A 17,679-nucleotide genomic window follows, 5' to 3' on the forward strand; every position below is an offset into this window, starting at 1 on the left:
TGAATCGTGTTGGTGGTTGAAATCTTGAGCACTGGGACCTTAAGTAGCTTATCATCCGCCGCCCGTCATCCCGGATTTCCGATATGGTTTTCCAACCCCACGATGGCTCATACCTGCGTATGGTCGCGCTGCCGGCCTGGCCAATGGTTCGGTCTGTCAAGACTCGCCCGAGCTCGCCCGAGTGATTAAGCTCATGGGAAAGGTCACATTTCCCCGCGATGGCATTTTGGGATAGGTGATTTATCCCAGTTGGTAGTTACGAAGTGGGCTTGCGATAGGCTCACCCGAGCTCGACCGAAGCCTTGAGGCAGCCAATCAACTTGGAGAGATCACAAATCACTACGACTCATAAACAATGGGATATAAGGGTGGTCAAGAAGTCCTGCTTCAACGTGGAGTGATTATGAATAAAAGTCAGACGATTTGTATCCGAAAACACCAAATAGCAACATGGGGTTTGAGCGCAAATATGTCTCCAGGTTGGTACCAGCCAACCTGAAGGTGTTGTCTCCTTTGCTACTCGCCGTAGCCATTGTAAACTCGGCAGTGAGTACACCATCACAAGACTCGAGAGTCTCGCTAATCATGAGTTAACAGACCCTCGGATACGATGCCTCGGTTATGAACGGCCTCCTTATTCTCCCCTCATATACCGAATACTTCCACTTAACCCCTGCTTTAGAGGGTCTCAATAACGCTGCATCATGGATGGGGGGCATTCTCGGTGCATTTCTGATGCAGCCTGTACCAGACTACTTCGGACGTCGAAGAGCTATCCTGGTCGCGTCAGTAATCACAGTCGTCGGCATCATTCTCCAAGCCGCAGCTCAGAACATCGCCATGTTCGTCATCGCCAGAATCATTGTCGGTATCGGCTCTGCTATCAGCAACGGCGCTGCTCCGACTCTACTGGGAGAACTCCTGCCTGCTCGGAAGCGTGGCCGAATCCTCGGTCTCTTCTTCTCATGCTTCTATGTGGGAAGCTTGGCCTCTGCCATTGTCAACTACGGCAGCCAAAACATCCAAAGCACCTGGTCATGGCGTCTACCCTCCCTTCTTCAGTTCGTGCCTAGCTTGTTGGCAGTTATCCTGGTGCCATTTGTTCCAGAGTCGCCTCGCTGGCTGATTGCCAAAGGTCGTGACGACGAAGCTCTTGAGATTCTTGTCATCATGCAAGGCAAGGGCGTCGAAGATGTGCAGCAAGGCCAGGAGACCTTGCATGAGATTAGAACTATTATGAGGAAGGAGGAAGATGAATACCCTCGAAACCCGTGGAGAGAGATAGTGTCCACGCCCGCCAATCGGAAACGCCTCGCCATCCTTTGCACCTTCGGTCCCATGATCAACATGTTTGGCAACTTTATCATCTCGTAGGTACCATCCGTCCTTTCCCGTGATTTCAACTTTGCTTACCTGGTGCTAGGTCTTACCTTACCAAGATTTTGAGTCAGGCTGGTATCAGAGACACAGTGAAGCAGACCCAGATTCAGGTCATTCTGAATTGTTGGTCTTTTGCTGTTGCGGTCTTTGGCAGCTTCATGCTCGACATCTTGGGTAGAAGGAATCAGACCTTTATTGGCGTGGGTGGTATGATTGCCATGCTCTATATCGTGGGCGGCCTTATCAAGAGTGAGTCTTGAACTCAACCTTCGCGCTGTCGACCGAGAGCCACAGACTTGCTGCGAACGCGGTATGGAGCCAGCGACTAACTCCGTAGCATATGGCGAATCCACCAATCAATCCGGGATCTACGGCACAATTGCAGTCATCTTCCTATTCCAAGGGTTTTATGCTTTTTCCATCACGCCAATGACTAGTTTATATCCCACTGAGGTTTCGCAGTACAAGCTCCGAGCTACAGGAATCGCAATCTTCCGCATGTTGGACTCTGGATTCGGGCAAGTTTACCACATCGTTCTCACTAAACCTCTTGCTAACATAGTGTAGTCTGCTGGCTTCGTTTACTATGGCATACGCTATGGCAGATTTGGGATGGAAGTTTTATCTCATTAATGCTTCCTGGAATGTGGTCTTCCTTGTCATAGCATACTTCACGTTTGTGGAGACCAAGGGACTTAAGCTTGAAGAAATCGCGGCCAAGTTCGAAGGACCTAGGATTCTGGAGGCGAGCATGGAAGATTCGGCCTCACACAACATTGGGATCACTGCGAAAGGGATGCAGAATATTGATACAAAGTCTTTGTAGATGCGATACTTCAGAGCTAGAATATAAGGAGTCGAGAGAGAGATCATGAAAAGCTGTCTTCCCTAAGATCTTGGGCATCCCCTCCAGATACAAGTTCTGTCACTCAAGATTGACCTCAACTTGGGCGATAATCGCATCCATCTCATCTGAAGTTGGAAGATTGACAACCATTAGGTAGAGAGCATCTTGTCGCATCAACTTCTTCAGCGGCCGGTTTCTCTTCCGCTTCTCGCGAGCTTCCTTTCCAAATCTCGGCTCCCTGCCTGAGTCTTCGAAACGTTGCTGTCGTCTCTGCTTCAGACGTCGAATGGGACCTTTGTGGCTCTCAGTCGAATTGGAAGCCTCTGGTCCTTCTTCTTCAGACGAGGCTTCCGGCATGAGCTTCGAGTCAGGGTGTTCTTTCCTGAATCTGTCCGTAGCCTTTCGGTCGTAGTACTTTGAGATGAAGTCTCCAAATTTCTTCACCATGTTTTGCTTTTGCCCCTCATCCATCTTATCGAGTTCAGGAAACACCAGCGGCGCTGGCTCGGGTATCTCGGCCTCGCTCTTCGTCGTGGTAGATGACGAGTGCAGCAACTTCTTCCACTTGCTCTGTTTCTCACTGCCTTCCACGGCCTGGGTGATGTTTGAAGCCAAATCGACATTTTCAACGACTTCGCTGCTGGACGGCTTGTACTTGACAACAAGAGCATACAAGCCCCGAGGTTTGAAGAAGTTTTCGTTCATGACTTCGAGGTAGTTGTTTTGTTTGTAGTTCACGTAGCCCCGGCGAGACGTCTCGAGCCCCGTCTGCACCGCGAGCGTCACAAGCATTGTAATAGGCGCGAACCCACCAACGACGGTGTGGGCGAGATCAGCGCCCATGACGCCGGCGTTCACAACCCCGAGCCACGGGCTTCCTTTGATGCTGCTCTCGAAGCCGTCTAGGAACTCGAGCCAGGAAGCTTGATCGATGCCGCACTCTTCTAGGACTGGGGCATAAGCTCGCACGAAACCGCGGTGTCTAGCCTCGGGCCGACGTTGAGGGAGTATGACAGACATTGGGAGATGATGCATTTCGCTTCCGAGGTTAGAGGCCTCTGGTGGTGGATGTTGAACGATGAACTGTGCCAGCATTCCCTCGATATCTTCGACTGGTGCTCCATGTTGATTGCCGGAAGACTGTGATAGAGCGTGCTGGGCTTCGTCCAGCGATAGGGTCCAATCTTCGTCAACTTCGGAATCATCACCCGTTGCCTGCTGTTGGGCTACTGTTGTAGGACCAGATGCGACTGATGATCTTGCTTGGGCCGTCTGAATGGGCACATTATTTTTCTGTTGCGCCGCTGATGGGTGTTTCTGATCTCCCTGGAATTTCTTTGCGGCATCGACAGCGCTGCCGACGATTTTCGAGATCGGCCCTCGGCGGTTCAGCATCTTGCAGCGGTATCGGCGAGCTAGCTCTCAGTCGAATGCTAGATATGTCACCCTGAAGCCGAGAGAAATCTCAGAGAAACTTGCACGAGACTAGTTCTTTCGCACAGCACTTTGTACCCGATATGACATGGTTATGAAGAGATGAGCATTCCCCGCGACTGAACATGTCTCTCAGGCAACAGCCTTCAGTGTCCACGATTCAGAGAGCTGACGAGAGAGTTTAGCGTAGGATTTCAGGCGGGGTAAAGAGACGAAAATCCCCAAATGTCCCTTGTCTCGGGCGCAAGCCACCTCCAGATGCCTCTGAGTTCTCACACGAAGGCATACTATCGACGAACCAAAGAGCATCAGATTTTGGCCTCAAATGGCTCCCAAGTGAAATTCTCTCGTATGCCACACTCCTTGGGAAAGAATCATCGCAAGCGAAGAAGACTGTCGTAGAATTGAGTTTGTTCGGAGAAAAGAAGATTGGGGTGGTGCCGCTGATCAGGAACAGCAGATGAACCCATCCGACAGGGTACATGGGTCACTTGCAAGACCATGCTGGCAGAGCCGATCGCAGAAGCCAGGGAACGAAGACACAAGCGGCAGGCAATTGCGGCATGGTCAAGAGTCAAGGCAACAGCTTTGCTTGGTGATGGTCTCGAAGACCACATCACGTAGCAAACGATGCTGAACGGCTCAGATCCCTGGTTTCGTTGAGCAAGACTCAGCTCTCGAGGACTAAGATTGAGCTTGTTTGCCTTGATTTTCATGTTGGTTGCACAACCGCGTCATAATTGGGCTTTACCTCCACACAATTGCCATCGGCTATTCTCGTCTCGAACCCCCTCCTTTAGTGACACTAACCTCACAGACGGCCATTGTTGGCCGTGCAATTTCCAGGATTTCAGTCAAGGGCTTCGAGCCTTCGACAAATGAGAGACTCTCGACGCGTCAGCCGGTGCCATCGACTGGATCTCAAGCGTCAGAAGCGTCAACACCGAAATCTGCACCCAGCAGATCCCCATTCATCAGACAGCGCCACATATGACAGCCACTGTGGCACCAGCTAAACCTGAAATTCCTGGGGTAACGTAACCGTGTGGCGGGTGTTCTCGTGGCGCCCCTCCTAAATGACGACTGCCAATGGAGGGACATCCCACATCGTGAGTGGAGAGCCCGTTTCCCTGTTTTCAAGGACGAACCTCTTCGGATCCGTGTGCCGGAGCGCGTCCAAGACCGGAGACAAGCTTCCTACTACTGCGGGAGCGGATGGAAGCTCGATCACACATCCCCGCAGCTCACGTCATGAATCCCTCCCTCGCCGTCATGAAGGTGCTTCTCGAACCGAAGTTTTGCGCTCGGGATGTGATTCTTTTGCCAGCGGAACTCCACATGAGCTCATAGCAACACAATTGGAAGCTGAGACATGGCCGGCTGATGCTGCGAAGACGGCGGCAAGATGGTCTGGACCTCTAGGCTAGAGAACTTGAGGAAGTGACATCACGTTGGGAGTTGGATCAGAAAGAACGAACATCGTGTCTCGCGAAGAGTACTTGAAGCTCTCTGTCCCTCAGCTTAATCGTCACAGAAGAACACACAACACAATTTGATACCAATAACACAACACAATCTACTTTGATACCCCAATAATCAAGCATCAGTCTTTTATCTTACCATCATCATCAACTTTGTTTTACTACCTCTACAACTTCAATAAGTCAATCAGCAATCATGGGTTTGGGAGCTAAGATCAAGAACGCCCTCCACAGCGACGACCACCCTCAAAAGACCACATACGAGGGTGAACAGCCTCCCGGAGCATTCCCCTCCGACTCTACCACAGCTGGAACCTCCAAGCACACAACCGGTGGATACACCGGAGGAACTACCGGTACCACAGGCACCACCGGAAGCCATACAACGGGTACCATCGGCACTGGCACTCATCACACCAGCAACACCACCACTGGCTACAATGATCCCGATGGTGTTCACGGCCCCCACGCCGGAAGAGTAGGTAACAAGGCCGACCCGAGAGTGGATTCTGACCGGGACCACCGCGGTGCACCCACCTCCGGCTTGACCGGCAACACCCACGGCACCACTCACGGAACAACTGCCGGCCACACCGGAGGCTTGACCGGCAGCAACACTGCAGGATACAGCAACACCACGACAGGCTACGATGACCCTGATGGAGTCCATGGCCCGCATGGAGGAAGAGCTACCAACAAGCTCGACCCCAGAGTCGACTCGGATCGCGACCACCGTGGTGCTCCAACTACAGGCTTGACCGGTAACAACACCTACGGCAACACCTATGATAACACTACCAGCACCGGTCACTCCGGAGGCCTGCACAGTAACCCTCACGGCACTACTGGAGGCATTGGAGGCGTCGCCGGCAACACCACCACCGGCTACAACGACCCCGATGGAGTTCACGGACCTCACTCCGGAAGAGCTGCAAACAAGATTGATCCCAGAGTCGACTCGGACCGTGACCATCGCGGTGCGCCTGGCGCCGGCCTCACCGGCGCCCACCGTCCCCACGACTCCGGTGTCGAAGTCGGCCACGGTGTTGGCCACAACAAGCCCTACAAGGGCGAGTACCTTACCAACGCCGAGCGCTCCAACGCTCAAGACCCCTATTGGGGTGACGTCGGCCGCGATGGTGCTGCCGTCAACAAGGATCTCCCTCTGCGTCCCAACGAATCTACTGTCGGCCACGGAGGCCCTCAGGCCGTTGGCGGAGGTCACTATAACCCTACGGCGTCCACTCACCACGACCCTGCCTCCAGCGTCGACCGCTCCATGGAGGGCCGCGACTTCACTCACCCCCATGGCTCCGGCGCCGGAGTCGGTAGTGCCGGCGGTGATCCCTACAGCGGTGTCCACAACGCTGCTCACAACCCTCAGGCAGCTCTGTCCGGCGGTAACGTCAACGACCCGTACGATACTCGCATGAGAGATAGAGACATGGGCCGTGAGCGCACCGGACACGGAGCTGCTGGTGCTGGCATTGGCGCCGGCATTGGTGCTGGTGCTGCCGTGGCTGCCGGCCAGGCTGCTCACAGACATCACCGCGATGACATGCATGAGTCTGGCATTGCTGGCAACAACACCGTTGGCGGCGTCAACTCTCCCGTTGGCCACAACACCCATGGAACCCACGGCGGCGTCACCGGAACCCACGGTGGTGTCACTGGCACCCATGGTGGTGTTCACGACCACCACCGCTCCAGCCTGACCGGCAGCGAGCCTGGTGTTCCCAAGACCAGCATGCTCGACCCCTACAACGAGTCTCCTACCGGCACCAACGGCGTCCACGGCACCCACAGCAACGCTGCTGGCACTGGTCTCGGGGGACACACTGGATCTTCCGGTTTGAACCAAGGTATGCAATCTTCCCATGTCCCTGGCACCACCGGCCTGGGACCCCAAGGAATGGGCCCTGACCATTATGGCCCAGGACATGACGGAGCCAAGGTTTTCCACACCTGCACCAAGTGCGGCGAGGACAATGATATTAGCAGATACTTCAAGAAGGAAGCTGTTTACCGTATGAACTAAGGGATTTGATGAAAGCGAGCATTGTACCTATATCATGTTGTATTCATAGTTAACTCATAATGATCATGACCTTAATGGCACTATTACATCAATTTTGACTTCCTCGATGTGTTCCAAAAATGCGGTGGTCCCCGTGACACTTCATGAACTCAACTCTTACTCCACCATCGCCCTCGATTAGTTGAATTGTGGAATTCTTTCCGTAAAAGTTTCATTGATTTCCATTGAAATTCTCTCGCATTTGGTCATTGAAATAGAGGTTTGGATTCAATCGAACACCGAAAACAGTTACTAACGTCTCTTCCACCGTATCCGCATATCTCTGTCCGGCGGTACAGCTCCCGCCCCAACATACGCCTTGTCATTTTCAGGCGGTCTCTCGGAATGCGACCCATCAAAGTTGACCCAATCTTCAAATTCAATATCAAAACGAGACGCAATCATGGCGACGGCCAGCATGATCTCCTGCTTGGCAAAGAAACGCCCCGGACACATGGACACACCACCACCTGCATCATATGTTAGTCATGGCCATGGTAGTGATTGGACACTTTCGGCTCACCGTAGGGGAAGAAGTCGCTCGGTCTTCCAGCCATGGCAAATTCCTTGATTTTGTGGACTTTGCCATTTTCATCCTCCTTCTCGACGTGCTTGATGTGACGTTCCGCCCAGAATTCCGATGCAGGGTGCCCCTCGACACCCCAAACCGATTCTTCACGGTGGCCAATCTGCGTTGGTGCTTGGATCAGAGAGCCTTTACTAAGATGATAGCCATCTAATTCCATTGGCTCCATTACTTCTCGGGTGATATTGATGGACACATGCATTCGCAGTGTTTCGACATAGATGGACTGAAGCAAGGGGAGGGTGACAAGCTTTCCCACGTCAAAAGTCGGCTTCCCTGTCTTGGGATCCGTAATGGTAACCGCGTCAACTTCATGACGGACTGCTTGGAAAAGCGCCTGGTCTTTAATGACTTCCATAACGGCCCAAGCTGTTTGAGGAACGGAGTTTGAGTTGATGCTACAAGAATAAAGTCAGTCAGCGTGTTTACCCGACCAGATTAGAGACCGGGTGTCGCACCCTGTAATATTTCCAATGTACATCCCAGCACGCGACTGAAGAGAGAATCCCTTCTTCTGCCAAAATTTCGTATGTTCACGTTGGAGTCTCGAGCCAAAAATCGGTTCCCAGTCCGCATCAGCATCCGGTCCGTTCCAATCGAACTTGGCCCACGCGTCCGTCACGAAGTCCGACATCATGGACAAAGTCTTGCGCTGAATCTGTTTCGGTCGGGGATTGATCCAAGTTGGAAGGCCGTACATGAGCTGCATCGCAATCGTATCGAATCCCCAGAATATGTCGACGAATTCCGGATGATCCTCAATCAGTTTTCGCCCTGCAAGCGATATCGTTGCAGCTTCTGCCATATCCTTTTTGAGATACTTGAACAGTTGCAAGGTTTTCCACTCATCACGCGGCTGCTGGTCGAGTTTCTCGCCGAAGAAGGTGATGAATGACTCCGCTAACCTTGCGGTAGCCTCGGCGCGAAAGAGATGCTCGTTGAAGACGTGATGCAAGTCAACCCAGAACCTCTGATTCTCAGGCATGCTCTCAGTGCCCGCGGCTGGTGTCTTCAGACGACCAGATCTGTCGTTGTACATCACCGCCACGTCCTCGTCGGTCATCCCCTGCACCCGGCCATTGACCATGACGATGAACTTGTCCGAGCTGAGCGTGTTGTTCGAGCTGTTGCGAAATAGCTTTTGCACATTGTGAGAGCCTGCAACCAGATAGACAGTGTTGGCACCGAGATTGAACTTCACGACGCTGCTTTTCTTTAATGCTTCGGTTGCGCGTTCGAGGAATCTGCTGTTGTCCGTGATGTACTGATATGTGTTTGAGACATAGGGAATGAGGCCCGGCAAGCTCGGAGGCTCGTTTGCCTTTGGCCTGAATACATGGCGGAGGAAAGCTACGCCTAGCAGTGGTAGCAATAGCCATGTGATGATGGGTGATGTCGCATGTTGTTGGAGAGACTGTAAAAGCCCCAGAGATTGGCCAAGCGCGTCGGATGTATTGGTTGAAGCCATCACAAGCCGTTTCACAAGCAATAACTCCAATCAATATGCGAGGCGCTTGATGTTGGAATAAAGCAGTGGCATTAGTGAGGGGTAGCCAGACTGATAGCTTTGTCTCGGAGACGCACAATTTCATCATCCGAAGTTTGGCTTTGAGTTATCCCGCCGGTGCGTATCGCTAGGTTGGAAACGTTACACTAAGCCCATTCAAATCGTCATGAACATGGATGCCCAAGGTTTAAGCTGAAGGATCGAAGGCATCATGCATGCAGCCGGCCAATCTTCTACGAGAACGTCGAAGGTCAGGAACGTGTCGACTGCATGTACGGCAAACACAACAGCAGCCGGCGTGGTGTAGTGGCATACACCTGGCAAGGCCTCTGGAGCCCAGAGGTCGCTGGTTCGATTCCAGCCGCCGGCAACTGCTTTAACTACCTGTGGGAAGGGTAGGGCAGAGCCCAACGCGGGGCCTAGGACCCTTTCCGGGCCCTCGACAGGGTTTTCTCATATCCACACCCTCCGACCAAGAACGAGTACACGTCGTCAAACAAGTACTGGGGCAGGAATGGTCTTGTACAAATCAGAACATGTACGAGGGGCCTGTTTCGGCAGGCCGCCCTCTCCAGACATATCCGGCCTTAAGCCGCAAAATTCAAGAATGGAACTGGGGCACCAGCGGGAACCAGGGACAGATAGAACGCATAGTAGCCATAAGGCACGATTTGGAGGACGATTTGAACTGTATCTAGCAATAGTTATAGGGCGACGGCTCTCCACGCCATATACCCTTCGGGAGGTCGGCCGCAAGGGCGGCTGCGCCCTTGCCGCCACGGCGTTAAATATAACAAACAAACAAACAAAAAAAACACAACAGCATCTTCAGTTGAGTGTTCTCGCTCATTTCTCGTTTAGACACAATTAGTTAGACACCTTGACAAAGGATTGCGCTAGAGCCGAATGCCACCAATCCCAGCGCTGATATATGCAGGAGGGTAAGTGTCATTTTGATGGCACTCCATGACCCTGGTCGGGCGCACGTAGTGCACTGCACCGCAGCCCACATCTCATTCTTCGTCTACGTTACTTGTACACTTGCAGAATGTTCTTCATGCACCGTTGGTAGCCTTCAAGTGCTCGGTGTTCGTTGCAATGCTTTGCTCTAAAGAGATCCAACCCGGCCTGCCCAGTCTCTTCAGAAGGCCTTCTGCCCTTGCAATTGGCTTCACTGTGACAGGGTATTCTTCATCGTGGAAGTTATCGGCAAACTTCCTTCTCGGATTCTGCCTCCGAAGGATGTCCAGGATGATATCCCAATTCATTGGATAGGCAAATGCGAAGATGCGTTCGCCCTTGACATCAGACAGAATAGCCGCTGCAATGTGCAGAGCAGCGTCATCCTCGACGTCAATGAAGTAGTGGGGAAGATGCCAAGGCTCGGGGAGAGTCTTTCCCTCAAAGAGCTCGACGATGAAGCCGAATGATGATGAGCCTCCGGTTTGAGAAGGGTCAATGCTTCTTCCAAAGTTGAAGTCCGGAACAACTATTAACAGGTGAAATGGTTGTTAACATATCCGGCCTTATCAAAATCGAGACTTCTTCTCTGTCTCATTGTATGTCGACTCAACTTACTTGAATTGACCACGATATCTGGCCGCTTCGTTTTCTTCTCCTCGTAGAACTTCCAGATGCTTTGCTCTTGCTCCAATTTACTTGCGCCATAAATCGCTCCGCCGTGTTCAACGCCCTATGGAGGAGGAGCCCAAGCCAGTTCTTTGGCGTCGTGGCCATACGTGTCTACATCCACAGTTTGCCCCTTAAGAGCAAATTCTTGAGCGGCATAAGAGTCGAGGCTGATGAAGTCAGAATGAACCGCCTCATACTTGGTTCCTTGTACGCTGCCTGGATAGCAACCATCCCACATTTGATTGCACCCCCAATCACTTCGGCTGGGTCGCCGTTGAAGTCGACGACGGTCGCAGTGTGCACAAACATGGATGCCCCTGTGAAACTGAGTCAAATCATAGTACCAAGGAGGAGTGCAGGTAGTTATATGTGCACAAGGAAGCATGGGGTCCTGAAACTTGATGTTGAGCATCACTCACCTTTGATAGCCTCATCATACGCGCCATCAACTTGCATATCTGGGACAATATGAAGTTCGAACTTCCATGTTCCATATCTATTCTCAAAGTGTGGGACAAGCCAAGCACTCTTCTTCGGGTTGCGGACCGTTCCGCGGACCCTGTAGCCATGTTGAATGAAATGGTCTGCAATGTGAGACGCAATGTAGCCATTGGCACCAGTGATTACAGCAATCGATCCCTTGGGGACGACAGGGTTTTCAATGGACGACATGATCGACTCGGCAATGGCAAGTATGGTGTGTGTCTGTGTTGTAGCTCGAGTTTAGACGTCTTAACGTATGGATGACTTTAGATGCGTGCGTTGTGGTGTGAAGGCAAGGTGATGGAGAAGTCTGATCTGGAGGTAAATCAGATAGCACAGTCTTATACGATATCTATTAAGTAGTATGCAGCTGCCATTCAAAACTATTTTGTCTACGCGGCCGGCCGGAGAAAATAAAGATCTCCGCCAAGTTGGTCGGTGACTCGGGCTCGACGTGATGCCGCCGAAACACGGAGCGGAGGCAGTGGGTTTTGTCCGTCATCACCTCGAGCCGCAAGTCGATAGAAGTTGGCTCTTGTACTCTTGAACGACAGATCTGAAGCAGCATGGTTCCATCGACCTCACCTTCCTTGACTTACAATGAGGGTGTCGTATGGTCACAATGTGGGCATCGAGATGTACGATAGAGAACGGTTATCCATTAAAAGTAGAGAATAGGTACGAGGCTCGCTCTGAAATAGGTGATGCGAGCGAGTGTGGGCCTCGGTGATTATGTGACTGAGGTCACGTGACGGGCAGTGAGGCCACAGATGGTTGAAGCCCTCACGACAGAGGGGAAGCTAGATGTGGCATGGCTTGTGCCAGCCCCGAATGCTGTGTCCCAAATGGAAAGCTCGGATTGGCAAGTTTTTCTTTTCGTTTAAGCTCTTCGGGTATTTCCGGCGTTATGCGTCGACCATGTTTCCGTATGAGAGTGCTGGGTCGACTCAAGTATCATTGAGCTTTTCAACGTCCGATCGGCGTGGGTACAGAGTCAGCAGCTCATCTTGACTTCGTGGCCGTTATTGAGGAGAAGAATGATGCATGAATTCGCGAGAAGATGTAAAAGTTGATCTCAGCGCCAAGTCTCACAGGGAAACCTCCTTCTTCTCCCTTCAAAATACCATCGATCTCCCATTATCTTTATGGGAGTGTTGGGTTGAGCACGATGCTACAATAGTGCGTGGATTGGATGCACCGTAAGCTGCGTCATGATGCATGACACCCCTGCATAGCTGAACGCCAGCTGAGGTTAGCCCAGAGCAGCGTACTAAGTAAGCAAGGCTGTGATAAATCTGGCTATCGCAAAGTTCATCAGCGCTAAAATTCTCGAGCCTCAATTGTCACGGGTCGCCGCAATGGATTGGTCTCTGAGCATTGTGTCAGGTAGGTAGCGGATGGTGAGCCCACCAATGTATGACCTCCAACACCAGAACACTCTATGCTTAGGAACTCTCCATCATCGTCGAAACCATGGCGAGTAAGCCCAAGCAGATCCGTTTCGAAGGAGATGGGTTTCAGGATTGGTCAGACTCACCGAGCTCGCCTCCACCGTCACCAACGCCCAGCGTCAGCTCTTTCCAACGCGACTCTCGCCCTAAACGGGGCACGACGCGGATTCCTTCACGAATTGTTTCCAAGCGCGCATTGATACACCTTGGGTACTCCTTTGCCGAAGATGGGGACACAGTCATTGTTCAGCTGGCACTCGGACAGGATCACATTGAGGAACTTCTTGAGCTGAGCAAAAGGATCCGAAGCTCAGACCAGGGGAGTTCGGAAGTAGGCGAAAGTGGCGAGGCAGACCCTCAAGATGAAGATGGAGGCTTTGACTGGATCAATGTTAACGCACCTGATAAGGAGACGCCGCACCTGAACACTGGAAAAGGTGAAGAGTTCCATGAGCATGAAAACAGAGAATCGACAATAGAAGACACGGATTGGGATTGGGACGATCTTGAAGGTCCAGTGATCTACTCAGGGGTTCTAAATTTGAACAGCACAAAATCACCTATGGACAACGACATAAACTCTACAGCCGGTAGACTTTTGGCTTGGAACCAAGAAAGGTCAGATCTCATCAATGGAGCTAAGACGCAGCTCAATACAGTACACGCAGCAGAGTTCTACATGGATCGCGCCGGCAATCAAAAGGTTACGCTTGCCTGCCCAGAAGACTATGAGTTCGGGGCTACGGATGAATCCCTTGTTCGCTTGAGATGGCTGTTAGTATAACCCAAATCATGGATCAAATGCCAGACCTAATCAGAAAAACTTCAGACACGTACAGGCTGGGTCCTTGAACATTGCGACTATGGAGGTAAGCTCTGAAGAATCATAGATAAATTCACGTGTGGTCATTGACTGACAAACGAAGACTCTTGTATCAGACTGTCCATACATATCTCAACCACTAAGACTAGTAGCACTTACAGTTCTCAAAGAAGTCACGGCGAAATGTGAGAGGTCTTCGGAAAATGGCTCTTATCTCGAACCTGGCTCAATGATTCAATACATCGGGAGATACAACAGCTCACTTGGGATATATGAAGATGAAGACACATCTGATACCGAACCTGTAGTGTTTATCTCTTCACCTTACCTTATTCTTACCGACAGGCCCTCCGCAAAAAGATTTCACGGGAAGCACTATATGAGAAGCCTTCGTGAAGTTCTCTATGGCTACGACGACGAAACACACCCCAAGAATGACTCTCGTAGCCGAGAATTCAAGCTTGACGAGAAAAAGCAACCCCAGTTGAAAGTTCCTCAGCTTTGGTCATTGATAGTTGGTGCAGGTATATTATCCTTCCGTTTAGTTGCCAATTGCGCACGTAGAAGGTCTTTACTAATACCTCTCGACCGTGTTAGATCTGATCATCACCTTTTCAGAACTCTCGCCGCGGGAGATGCAACTGAATCTAATCGCCGTCGATCCAACAAGGTCGTCTGCGGGACTATACACCGTTAGACTCATTGACGAAAAGGATATGTGCCGGTATCATGTTGTCGTTAAAGCAGATTGGAAGTATGCGGTGAGTTTCGATGCACCTCAGCTTCGTTTCACAAGAGCTTTTGCTAACAAATCGCAGGACTTCCTCAAGCATGCGGTGGCACTGGCACTCAAGGGCCAAGGTCGTGTGAATGCAGCTTCCTTCGTGCTAGTCAATGACTATTGGGGCATAATCACTGCGGATATCTGGTTGCACTTACTCGCGAGCGAGACCATCGAGGACTATGTCTTTGGGATCCGTGAGAAGCACGAGGCACAGCGGAGACCCAATGAGGAGTTTCGCGCCTTGTCAGAGAAGCTTCTCACGGCGGGAAGTCGGAGCAGCCTAGGCAGCCGCAGAGCCTCGCGCCGAAGGTAAGAAACGCGTAAGGCCTTCCACCTTTTAAACACTTGACTGAGGCATTTTCTAGTTCCTTCCGGTCAGAATCCAGAGCCACAAATTTTGACACAACAGACTTCGATATGCAAATGGTTCTGCATCCTGGCATGTGGGAATACGGCGGTGACTCTCTCAGTCCTTCGGAAGAAGGGGTAGAACTCGGTAGCGATATGTTTGAGACTTCAACTATGTCGTTTGACTCACACTTGGGGGTCGACAACTCCTCCCTTGACGGCACAGTTGACTTGACCACGTCGATGTCGGAGACAAGCTTCAGGCTTAGGAACATGGCGAATTTTGAATCCTCCATCTCGCTTGGGGGCGTTGAGGCACCCAAACTTTTCAAACTAAGAAAGGAAATGAGTGATTCAAATCAACAGAATGGAGAAGTACGTGGAACCATGCATTTCGTGGTTAACCAGGAAGATGCTGACGATGACTCTTTGTACAGACTGAGAGCCCACGGTTACCGCCCGGTCAGTCAGCTGCCAGTATGGTTCAAGAAAGAAGATTTGTTCTGCTACAGAGACGAAGGGCTCGATCTATGTCACCTGGGACCTTGGAATCTCACTTGAAGCCTGACATTAACAGGTCACGTCGCAGACGAAGCCGAAGCCGTTCGGCGACTCCAAGCTATACCTATGCTCGCGACTCACCACTGGAGGCAGAGCCACTTCCGTATTGGTTCGATGATCAGGAGCATATCAGCAGAACTCGTAGTGACGCGAGCTCATACAACGGCTCGTGGACTAGAGAAACTCCTGATCGTGAGTTTGGAACGAGCTATTTCTCTGCAGGGGTCCCGTCAATAAACTTGGCAGATCTGGACTTTGTGCCATTCCTTGCCTGGAGGCTGAGTTGGGACGATGATAAGAGATCGCAATCTGAGATTGAAAAGACCCTTTCTCAGCTACTAGGCAACCTAAATACGACCATCGAGTCGGACAAGGTTGGAAAATGGTACAAGGCTTCGTTCGAATGCACCAAGGGCGAGCTTACCCAGCGACTGGCTACCTTGTTGCAATTGTCTCCGTCCAGCACAACGGGACAGACAGCTGAGAGCATGGCGCAGCACGATCCGGGGCCGGATGCAGATCAAGAACCAAAGTTTGGAGCTGACGCCAATCCACACCAACCAGATCTGGAGGACAGCATCGAACTTAAGGAATCTACCGGAAGCCTCGCAGCCCAAGCGTCGACGCTATTTGGATCTACCGAGAACGAAGATAATGACTTCGATCCGAAGCTTAACAACTTGTCACGCGACAGTTTCCGATCTAGTAATGACCTTCGGACAACGATGAAATCCGGCCAAAATCATGAGGCGTTTCTACTGTCAAGAATCTTCACCGTTTCCCAGAGTCTCCTGGGTGCCTTTCTATCCAATGAGGGGCGTCTCGAACATCATCAGGTTTGCAAACGGTTCTGGGGTTCGGTCGATGCGATATTGCGGGTAAGAGCTTCGGGCTAAATATGCATGTAGCTTCCTGGACTGACATCTTTCAGGGGCTCCAGTGGTCGATTGACGAGGCGAAAGGAACCGACCGGCTGTCTTGGGCCGTAACACGGCCAAACACGCCCTTTCCCCCAGGGGAGTCAGCCTCGATTTCAGGCTCAAAAGCTCTAGCAGATTGCGATGACTGCAATAAGGTACATAAGTATCCGTCGCCAGAAGAAGCACTCGACCATTGGCACAAGGTCCACATGAGGACTCCATGTCTACACCATGCGAAAAAGGGCCGGGTATTCGATGATCCTTGTTTTGTCTGGATACGCTGCCAAAAAGTCGAAGAATCTAGAACTCTAAGATCGAGGGAGGATCCAAAAAACGAAGTGGTTTCGTGTCTAGAGCTGTTCTACGAGGGATTACAAGACATGGTTGAAAGAACAGAGGAGCTCCATAAGCTGGTCATGAGCGTGACTAGCTTGGGAGACTCGGTCAACTGCCATGATAGCCGACCTCACCTTCCTAACAGCATCGTTGAGGCCTTTGAGCGGATAATAGGCTTGTTCGTCTTGAAAGCTAAAGAGATTTCCTGGATGAACAGACTCGCTGTCAATCCTGATTCGCTATACGGCCGTCATGCTGAGCGACGCTTGATGGATCTTAAGAGGAATGGAGCAGCAATCTCAGAGCGTGTTCGAAATCATCTTGACCGAGCGAAGGAGGACATCATACTCCTTGGAACCAGCAAGGGCGATATGGATAGGATCATCATCGCCCCGATAGGCCCTGAGTTCCTGGCAGTCGCGCTGATCAGCAACCTGCAGAACAACATCTCCAAGCAAGGGACCGCTGAAACGGTCGACCTCATCAGTCACTACCGAAGCCACACCGCCAGACTCCGGTTTAACACCAATCGAAAGCCGAAACGGCAGGCTTTTGTAGAGATCCATGCTCTTGAAGAGGAGTTGGAGGCTTTACAGATGGTGGTCGCTTCTCAACAAGGCCTGCTGAGAGCGTACCAGAGGCTCTTCTCTCCCGTGACTTTCAAGTATCCCACGACCGACTGGATCTACTACAAAGAAAGGAAGTCTTTGTTCAAGCTTGAGAGCAAATGCGTGCGCAGGCAACAACGTCGCTTGGCGGAACGCGATAGGGCGCTTGGACTTCTTCGGAAGAAGGTGAGGGTGTTGAGAGACGAGACGAAGCAGAGAATTGAAATCCTTGACGAGGGTCATGGGAAGGCGATTCGAGTGTTCACCATAGTGACGTTGTTCTTTCTGCCGTTGTGAGTATCCTCGGGTTTCGCGTGTGTAATTCCGACTAATCGTGGTTCTCAGATCATTCGTCACGAGCTTCTTCGGTATGAACACGACCGACATCAGAGATACCAACTACGACCAGAAAATCTTCTGG

At 51.5% G+C, this 17,679-nt stretch overlaps 7 protein-coding genes and 1 non-coding gene across 8 annotated transcripts; 5 read left to right on the forward strand and 3 right to left on the reverse strand.

Moving 5' to 3' along the window:
* Positions 1–450: 450 nt before the first annotated feature.
* Positions 451–2,280, forward strand: BDP81DRAFT_490546 (general substrate transporter; the record flags this gene model as incomplete). Its single annotated transcript, XM_060595285.1, has 5 exons — positions 451–546; positions 598–1,370; positions 1,424–1,629; positions 1,718–1,898; positions 1,948–2,280. 5 exons carry the CDS (start codon positions 451–453, stop codon positions 2,204–2,206), a joined length of 1,515 nt encoding a protein of 504 aa, XP_060444273.1. The 3' UTR covers positions 2,207–2,280.
* A 304-nt stretch (positions 2,281–2,584) lies between these two features.
* BDP81DRAFT_267181 (uncharacterized protein) lies at positions 2,585–3,337 on the reverse strand (the record flags this gene model as incomplete). Its single annotated transcript, XM_060582900.1, has 1 exon — positions 2,585–3,337. A coding segment is annotated over one exon (753 nt), but the record flags the coding sequence as incomplete, so codon positions are not given.
* Positions 3,338–5,213: 1,876 nt separating this feature from the next.
* BDP81DRAFT_40640 (uncharacterized protein) lies at positions 5,214–7,439 on the forward strand. The gene has a single exon (XM_060588977.1). The coding sequence runs from the start codon at positions 5,339–5,341 to the stop codon at positions 7,178–7,180; it is 1,842 nt and encodes a 613-aa protein (XP_060444275.1). The 5' UTR covers positions 5,214–5,338; the 3' UTR covers positions 7,181–7,439.
* On the reverse strand, positions 7,233–9,534 carry BDP81DRAFT_376390 (cytochrome P450). The gene is made up of 3 exons (XM_060586739.1): positions 8,264–9,534; positions 7,743–8,203; positions 7,233–7,689 (listed from the first exon to the last, which is right to left on the reverse strand). The coding sequence occupies exons 1-3, from the start codon at positions 9,271–9,273 to the stop codon at positions 7,472–7,474; spliced, it is 1,689 nt and encodes a 562-aa protein (XP_060444276.1). The 5' UTR covers positions 9,274–9,534; the 3' UTR covers positions 7,233–7,471.
* Positions 9,535–9,604: 70 nt separating this feature from the next.
* Positions 9,605–9,682, forward strand: BDP81DRAFT_t189. Its single transcript has one exon. It is a non-coding gene; the product is annotated as a tRNA-Gln (tRNA).
* A 685-nt stretch (positions 9,683–10,367) lies between these two features.
* On the reverse strand, positions 10,368–11,616 carry BDP81DRAFT_461881 (NAD dependent epimerase/dehydratase; the record flags this gene model as incomplete). The annotated part of the gene is made up of 4 exons (XM_060593832.1): positions 10,368–10,801; positions 10,891–10,970; positions 11,060–11,261; positions 11,364–11,616. 4 exons carry the CDS (start codon positions 11,614–11,616, stop codon positions 10,368–10,370), a joined length of 969 nt encoding a protein of 322 aa, XP_060444277.1.
* Positions 11,617–12,761: 1,145 nt separating this feature from the next.
* Positions 12,762–15,710, forward strand: BDP81DRAFT_40668 (uncharacterized protein). The gene is made up of 8 exons (XM_060588985.1): positions 12,762–13,652; positions 13,708–13,747; positions 13,805–14,225; positions 14,299–14,462; positions 14,520–14,794; positions 14,851–15,208; positions 15,271–15,295; positions 15,423–15,710. The coding sequence occupies exons 1-8, from the start codon at positions 12,901–12,903 to the stop codon at positions 15,629–15,631; spliced, it is 2,244 nt and encodes a 747-aa protein (XP_060444278.1). The 5' UTR covers positions 12,762–12,900; the 3' UTR covers positions 15,632–15,710.
* A 409-nt stretch (positions 15,711–16,119) lies between these two features.
* Positions 16,120–17,555, forward strand: BDP81DRAFT_321742 (uncharacterized protein; the record flags this gene model as incomplete). Its single annotated transcript, XM_060584642.1, has 2 exons — positions 16,120–16,272; positions 16,470–17,555. 2 exons carry the CDS (start codon positions 16,120–16,122, stop codon positions 17,553–17,555), a joined length of 1,239 nt encoding a protein of 412 aa, XP_060444279.1.
* Between the last annotated feature and the right edge of the window lie 124 nt (positions 17,556–17,679).

Source organism: Colletotrichum phormii (assembly GCF_030913505.1).
Source record: "Colletotrichum phormii strain CBS 102054 chromosome Unknown BDP81scaffold_12, whole genome shotgun sequence".
In the NCBI taxonomy this organism is placed as follows: domain Eukaryota; kingdom Fungi; phylum Ascomycota; class Sordariomycetes; order Glomerellales; family Glomerellaceae; genus Colletotrichum; species Colletotrichum phormii.